Source organism: Octodon degus, unplaced genomic scaffold (assembly GCF_000260255.1).
Source record: "Octodon degus isolate 3935 unplaced genomic scaffold, OctDeg1.0 scaffold00162, whole genome shotgun sequence".
NCBI classification, from domain to species: Eukaryota; Metazoa; Chordata; class Mammalia; order Rodentia; family Octodontidae; genus Octodon; species Octodon degus.
Genome location: NW_004524738.1, coordinates 1,410,443 through 1,418,487, shown reverse-complemented (window position 1 = coordinate 1,418,487; position 8,045 = coordinate 1,410,443). Strand labels below are relative to the sequence as shown.

Below are 8,045 nucleotides of genomic sequence, written 5' to 3'. Positions count from 1 at the left end.
TATACTTTCTGGTATATAAGAAAGAACTCTTTCTTATATACCATGGAGTATTACTCAGCTATAAAGAAAGATAAACTCAAGGCTTTTATAGGTGAATGGATGCAACAAGACCATACTCAGGGAAGTGCTTTTTTTTTTTTTTTTTCCCGGAACAGGGGATTGAACTTAGGCCCTTGCACTTGCCAGGGAAGCACTTATTCCACGGAGCCATCTCCCCAGCCCCAACAAGACCATACTCATAAGTGAAATAAATCAGACTTGTATAAACATCATATTGTCTCCCTAGTGTAAGAAGCCAAAAAAAATAAATGAAATCAGAAGGGTATAATAGATAGTGCATTTCTTTAAAAGAATGTTACTCATATTTTAAAAATGCAGACAAACAATGCAGCGTGATAGTAGGGCGCTCTGCACTGCACAGAAAATCCAGGGCTACTCCAGGAAGGAATGTCCAGTTACTTTTTCCCTGAGCTTCCTGTCACTTGCATGGGACATGCTGACCACTCACAGGGATGCCAGCTGTAGCAATCAAGTTCAAAGTACCATCCTGGCCCCATCCCAGTGAGGACAAGGCTTGGTGGCCCGGGTCAGAGTCCCAACTCTTGGAGCCTCACTTGGTGTTGGCTAGTGCTGTGTGCCTCAGTCTCTCGTTCCCCCAGAGGCAGATGCCTCCCAGCCCTAGGAGGAAGAACAGATGGAGCTAAGCAATCAGGGCACTTCAGAAGTCGGTAGATGACGTGCAGGTATAAGGATGGTCACGCTGACTCGCTGTGCCCCCACAGGAAGCTCTACCACCCCAACAATGCCCAGCTGGGCATGGCTGTGATGCGGGCAGGGCTGACCAACTGGCATGCTGGTAACATCGAGGTGGGGCACGGGATGATCTGCAAAGCCTACGCAATTCTCCTGGTGACACATGGACCCTCCCACCCCATCACCAAGGACTTAGAGGCAAGTGTCTGCTCAGGGTGGGGCACTCACACCTGCTCTGAACCCTTTGAGGATGAGAGTCCTAGTTCAGCCAGACGTTGCTTAGGTAGGCCATGGATTTCCACTGGATGAGGAGAGGACTTAACCTTGCCTTGCTTAGGCTACCCCTTCTTGTTGTACACCAGAGGAAACTGAGGCTCAGGCAGTGGGAATAATCTGTCTATAGTTAGTGAGTTGATGGAAAATCTGAGACTCAAAGCCTAAGTCTGTTATATCACACACTCTGAGCCTGCCCTGAGAAAGATCAAATAGCATTGTTCATGTGTGTGTGAGTGTGTATCTTTGTGTGCAGTCCTTCATATTAGAAAGTATTCTACACAGAGTAGAGTCTGGAATCTATTCACTAGGATTTAGTTTTCACTGGTAAAGATTTTTAGCCCTGTGATTTTGTAACTATTGACTGGATGGTCAGTCTCTGCATTAGTGCCAAGTAAGAAGAGGATAAGGTATGGCAAGGTTCAATAAGGAGCAAAAGTTCTTAGAGTAGTGGCTGGTAAATTGTATGATCTTTATAGTTGCTGGTCTCCTTTGTGATTTGAAGGGCTGGTTTATTTGGGTATGACAGGTCTGTCCTCATATGACATAACCCAGGGAAGTCAGAGATTGGTGTTATAACACGTATTGAAATGGTTACGTTTAAGACCAATATGTTCTCAAGTATGGGTGTTCTGTTCCTTCCTATGTCCCCAGTTTCCTCATCTATAAAATATATACAACCAACATGCTAGACCTTCAAAACTGATGTCAGTGCCAACTGGGGCAAAGAGAAGGAAGGAACTAACTTTACATCTAGCATAACAGCTGTCAAAGGAAGTATAATTACCAGATTTCTTCTCTATGGTAGCCTCAGTTCCTAAACAATCCATGGCCCCATGATAAATATTCCTATGGATGTGAGAGTCAGGGCTCTGACCTGGGCCACCAAGCCACTCTCATACACATTTTGGAGAGCCAGGGGATTTTGTGTTCATGCAGTGCAATCTTCCCAGGCCCCTGGAAAGCACAAAGGAATCTTATCCACTTCATGGGTGAGGACACTAAGCATGGAAGTAGTTATGCCACTTGCCTCAGGTTGCACAGCCAGGAAGTTCAGGAGCCAGAGCTGAAAACAGAGCCTCCACTTGAAAGTTTATGACCCACTGCCAAGATACAAGCCCGCAGTGTGTGTGTGTGTGTGTGTGTGTGTGTGTGTGTGTGTGTGTGTGTTCTGAGGAGCAAGTTGAATGTCACTAACTGGGAGTCATTTGCTTGGAGGTCAGTCAGGAGCCGATGCATCCTGAGGGCTTCTCCTCACTATTTATGGTACATCTGTGTCCCACAGGCTATGAGGGTACAGACAGAGATGGAGCTGCGCATGTTCCGCCAGAACGAGTTCATGTACCACAAGATGCGCGAGGCTGCCCTCACCAACCAGCCCATGCAGGTCATGGCTGAGCCCAGCAATGAACCAGCCCCAGCTTTGTTCCACAAAAAGCAGTGAGCACCTGGGGGTGGAGAGCAATGTGGCTGGGAAGCTGGGAAGAAACTTGGACCTGGCGGCTCTCTGCAGAGTCTCTTGATGAGGAAATCAGAGTCATTTTGCACTTCGTGACTGAGGCAATGTACTGCCCTTAATTCCCAATGTCATTTTGGTTCAACTCAACTTATTTTAATTCAATTTAACTCTATCTCATTCTTGCAGAACTCTTCCTATAAGTATTCATTGGTGCTACATCCTAGAACCCAATGAAGGATCATAAATATAGTGGGAGGCAAAAAGTAAACAAACAAAGCACAGTGTGATGCCAAATGCAATAGCGAACAGTGTAATGAGAGGGGTGGTGCAGAAGGGGGTATATGTCTGGCTCATGTCTGATGCCTGTGTTATGTGTGCATGTGCAATGGGGTAGTCATGGAGAAGTTGACATCCAAGATGAGGGTGCCTCTAAGTCACTGGTGTCCCATTGACTCTTCACCCATCTGTGCAGAGGTCTCTGGGGCTACTGGTCTCAACCATGGTCTGGAATACTCAGGATATAGATTAGAATTGGTGATACCCAGTTTCCTCTGGCTGGTGTGGCATTCTGCGGAAGGACTGTGCTTGGTCCCTTAGGATATACCCAGAGAGATGAATACTCTTCAGAATGGTGCAGTGCAGAAAGAGGTAGTGGTCTTGAGAACTACTCCCAGGTCTCAGTTCAGTTTGAATCCCAAGTATAATTTTAGGAATAATTCTAGAATGCACAAGGAAATGATGTCTCCCTTCCTCACTCTCATTTCTGAGCCTTACAGCTGTTTGGATGTGGGGTCTACTTAATACAATATCTGAGACTTTTCTGGCCATCAGCACAAGAGGATTAAAAAAGTCATTCAGGGGTGAACCTTTTCAGGGTGAAGCAAGGTAAAACATGCATACATGATGACCGTGGCTGTGACAGATTTGGCTTTGGCTTCCCTTGCTTAATTTCCTTTTTTCCCCAATTACCTGAGGGTTTTGCTCTTTGCACCAGAAGAACTCTTCTTCCCTCAGTCAAGAGCTCATTAGCAGTATGACAAATGTGTCCTTGTTCTCTGAAAGGTGTTCTTGGGAATCAACCAATCCCAAACATAGTTTATTATCTTCCAAGACTCCAGATTTTTCATCAAAGTTTTTGGGAATTGTAGAATATAACCCTTCCACTGGAGGTATCACCAAGATTTCTACACATCCATGACCTATCGCAGAACCCAGAAGTCCACTTAACATCTTTTATCTTTTTTTTTTTTTTTTTTAGGTTTTTTTTTTTTTTTTTTTTTTGTACTGGGAAATGAACTCAAGACCTTGCACTTGTCAGGTCATTCTTTGTGCCACTGAGCTACATCCCCAGCCCTTTTATCTAACAGCTTGTAGGCAAGCAATCCCATCATGCTCCATAGTTATTTATCCTTTCCTGAAATGTTAGCTCCTCTCCTCCATTTTTCATCCCCAGAATGACACACTGTCTCCCTTTGACTCTTGTCCAGTGGCTGAAAACTCTACACAGGCATTATTTCTCTGTAGAGAATGTACTTGGCCCTTCCTTGAGGATACTTTCTTCTCTAGAAAGCTTTGTAGGAATTCTAACACCTCTTCAAGTCCACATCCCACTGTTGAGATAGCACTGACATTCTCCCTCAGTTCCAAAAGCTGACATTCTCCCCAATGTTCCAACATTGAAATTATTATTCCTGCCCCTCGTGTGATACCCTTTCCTGTCTGTTCATCCACAGGTCTTTCTTCCATGTTCATGTTACTTTTCCCCACGTCATCATCATAAATTGTCTTCGATGAGCTGTGCTCTGTTCCTTTCCTCTCTTCTTTCCCACTCCATGGAAAGGGAGTCCTTTTTCTCCTCCCCCAAAGCTAAACTCTGTATCTGTACCTTGGACTCCTTGCTCTCCTGTGTCTTTGAGACCTTTGCAATTATTATTCCTTCTCTTCCCTCTGCCCTTGACCTTTGTCCATCACTAGCATGCTTTAATGCAGTAGACAAACTGCAGAGGGCTCTTGGACTATAATCTTCATGTCTGAGTATTCTTGGTGATTGGATTGTGTCTGCTTATGCTCAGGTTTCATCTCTTTCAGAACCCACTACAGACTGGCTTCCATTCTTGCTCCTGTACTCAATGGCTCTTACCAAGATCAACTCTACTGGGTATTTGATAGTCCTCACATTATTTGTCCTTACATCGTTAGTCATTACATTCATTGTAATCCATGAATGACACTCTCAGACCATGATTTCTGTGTCCCCCATGAACTTGGGACATTCTCCGATGTGGTTTTTCTACTTGACCAGTTTCTCAACCTGCTCCTTATGGGTTAGCATTTCTTGGGTTGGAGCTGGCCTCGGTTCATTCTCTTCTCACTCTGCAGTCCTCCCTGCACGAGCTTAGGCAGGCCCCTTCTGTAATGGCTACCTTGAAGCTGATGACTGTCACATCTCTGAGACCTAGATCAGTCTCTGATCTTGCATTTGATTCCAGCTCTGTGCACCCTCTTGGCTATTCTTCAAACACATCGACTTCTGCATGTTCTCAATGAGACTTTGTTTTTCTTTCTTTCTCAACATGAGAACATCACTCAAAATCCACCCCCACATCAGACTGTGAGCTCCTGGAGGCAGAGGCTGTGCCCTTTTCTTTATCTTTCTATCCCCAGAACCAAGCACAGGACCTGGGAAATTGTAGGTGCTCAGTAAATGTGTGTTGAATAAGTGAATGGGTGACCACTGGGTAAATTTGCTTTTCTCATAGCAAAAAAAGACATGAAACTGCATCTGAATTTTTAATGTTAAAACAGTCAACAAGGCCTATTAAACCCTCTGTGTTTCCAAGAAAACAGGTGTGACTTCTTTCTTGCAATCTTTTTAGAGCTTCACTGTCTCCTAGAACTTTCTGTGATGATGAACATGAATGATATCTGTGCTGTCCAATAGTCATCAAACATCACATGATCATCAATCATTTGAATATGGCTGAGGAACTAAATTTTTAAGTTTTTCTACTTTCAGTTAATTTATGTTTAAATATCCAAAATAGGGGCTGGTGAGATGGCTCAGTGGTCTAAAGCACCTACTTAGAACAAGCTTAGCTAAAGCACAGGGACCGCGGTTCAATCCCCCAGCACTACATGCCAGTCAGCCCCGCCCCCTGGTGGGCTGAGCTGGCCACACACACACACACACACACACACAAATAAATAAAAAAATTTAAAAAAAAATAAATATCCAAAATAACCAGTGACTACTGTATTAGATTGTGCAGTTTTAGAGATTTTAATACAGTTTTCATGTAGATTTTAAAAGCATGGGCACTAAGAAAACTACTTAAGTTTGTCTTTATCCCAGCTCTGTGTGACATGGGACTGATTTCTTCACTCATGTGTTGGTCAGCTTTCCATCCCTGAGACAAAATACCTGACATGGGTCGACTTAAATAGGAAACATTTCTTTTGATTCATGCTTTCAGAGGTTTCAATCCACAGTGAGCTGGATCTGAGGCAGCAGTAGCAGGGTGGAAGGGCTTGGTGAAGGAGAGGAAATGGAGTGAAGAGGAAGAGCCAGAGAGGAAGGGGATAGAGGCCAAATAGACTCTTCAAAGGTGGCTCCCACTGAATGACTCCTCCAAGTGGGCTCCACCTCCTAATAGCTCATTGGACAATGAACTCAGCGATGAACAAATCCATTGAAGAGGTCAGCACTCTCATGATTCAGTTGCCTCTTTAGAGCCCATCTCAGAACATGCTGCTTTGAGATTCAAGCCTTTGGTACAGGAGTCTTTGGACCATGGTTAAACTGTGACAACCCATGTATTAGTTTTTTTTTTTATTTCCTCCCTGCATTAGGTTTCTGTGAAGATTAATTTTCTTAAATATAAATAAGACCCTTAGAGACCCTTAGAACAGTACCTGCCTGAAGTGCTCAGTTGACTGTGTGCTATAATTCCACTGCTTCTAATGATGTTTCCTCTGGGGTCTCCCTTCTCCTAACTAGAAAGTGAGTGGGAGAGGGCTGGGAGAGGCTGACCGTACATCTCTCTCCCCAACTCTGCATTCCTCACACTTATGGCTTCAAATCGGCCATGGTAGTAATTGATTCATGGACTTAATCTCAGAGTACTTTAAATCAATCTAGTATAAAAGGAGGTTTGCCACATAAGCAAGCAGAAGGGATAGTTAGAAACTAAGTGAAATCTGAGTTGTGATTCTAGCCCTCAGCTCTGCAAAATATGATATAATATCTTGCTCACCCCTCTTCAGTCTAAACCCAATGCCCACCATACCACCAGTGTATCCACAAGCACACTTGCTAAAGGCTATCGTATGGACTGATCTCTTCAGGTTTACTTCTCTTTAAAATGCATCAGGAAGTGAATATAGATAACTTTTTTTTTTGTTACTGGAGATCAAACCAAGGACCTTGCACTTGCCAAGCAGGCACTTGTGCTGATAAGCTACCTCCCGAACCCCGGCATCCTTTGATTAGTGACCGAGTTCTGTTCATGTGATTAAGTTATTAAATTAATTGGTCACTAAGTGAAGAATTGTATCTAATATGTACAGTATAATATTGAGAACAAAGAAATAGTCACTGGAAGCTCTAACTTGATGACCTTACTTTTATTTTCATAACCCTTAATGCAGTACTGTATTCTAACACCCCAAAACAATAGCACTATACAGTACAATCAGCAAAAATTATAATAGTATATAAAGGTACACTGTACAGAAAGAAGATTGAGGATCTCTAAACAAGATGTATGGAACTGTACAAAAATGGGGTCACAAGTCCAACTGATGTGTTGTTAAATCCAAACAGTGCTCCCTTGGTTGGAAGTCTGAACAGTCATTAAAGATGGGTCACTAAACAAGTAATGTCTGTATAGGTAAGTGAGTTTCTAAAGTAGATTTCATATCAGGTTCTTTTTTTTTCTCTTTTTTTTTTTTTTTTTTTTTTTTTTTTGAGATAGGTCTGGCCACATAGTTCAAGCTGGCCTTGAACTCACAATGTAGCACATACTGGCCTCAAATTCACAGTGATCCTCCTGGCTTGGTCTCTCGAGTGCTGGAATTACAGGTGTGCGTCACCATACCTGGCCCCCTATCAGGTTACTCTTAGAGCTAAAAAACTCTCATGGATTTTCTACTCCTGAATCAAGTCCAAGTTCACTTCCGGTGTAAAAAGAAATTAATGGGCCAGCCAAGTAGCTCAACTGACTGAAGCACCTGCTTAGGCAGAGTGCACTGGCTGGGCTTCAATTCCCAGTTTACTTTGCCGGCTCTGCCCCTGGGGCAAACTGAGATGGCGATTGAGACTGGGTGTGGTGGTGCACTCCTGTAATCCCAGCACTGGGGAGGCTTTCAGCAGGAGAATCACAAGTCCAATCTATGTAGTAAGACCCTGTAGACCCTGTAGATCCTGTAGACCCTGTACTAAATACATTAAAAAAGAAAGAAAGAAAGAAAGAAAGAAAGAAGAAAGAAGAAAAAGAAAGAAAGAAAGAAAGAAAGAAAGAAAGAAAGAAAGAAAGAAAGAAAGAAAGAAATAAATTCATGG

At 43.3% G+C, this 8,045-nt stretch overlaps 1 protein-coding gene across 2 annotated transcripts in view; it reads left to right on the top strand.

Moving 5' to 3' along the window:
- Nucleotides 1-3,746, top strand: part of Smyd1 (SET and MYND domain containing 1) — a 34,474-nt gene extending 30,728 nt beyond the window's left edge. For both annotated transcript variants that reach the window (XM_004642785.2, XM_004642784.3), the window contains 2 exons: nucleotides 783-951; nucleotides 2,312-3,746. In XM_004642785.2, the coding sequence (XP_004642842.1) occupies nucleotides 783-951; nucleotides 2,312-2,470 (328 nt within the window). In that variant the 3' untranslated portion in view covers nucleotides 2,471-3,746. The remainder of the gene's footprint in view (nucleotides 1-782; nucleotides 952-2,311) is intronic.
- The last annotated feature ends 4,299 nt before the right edge of the window (nucleotides 3,747-8,045 follow it).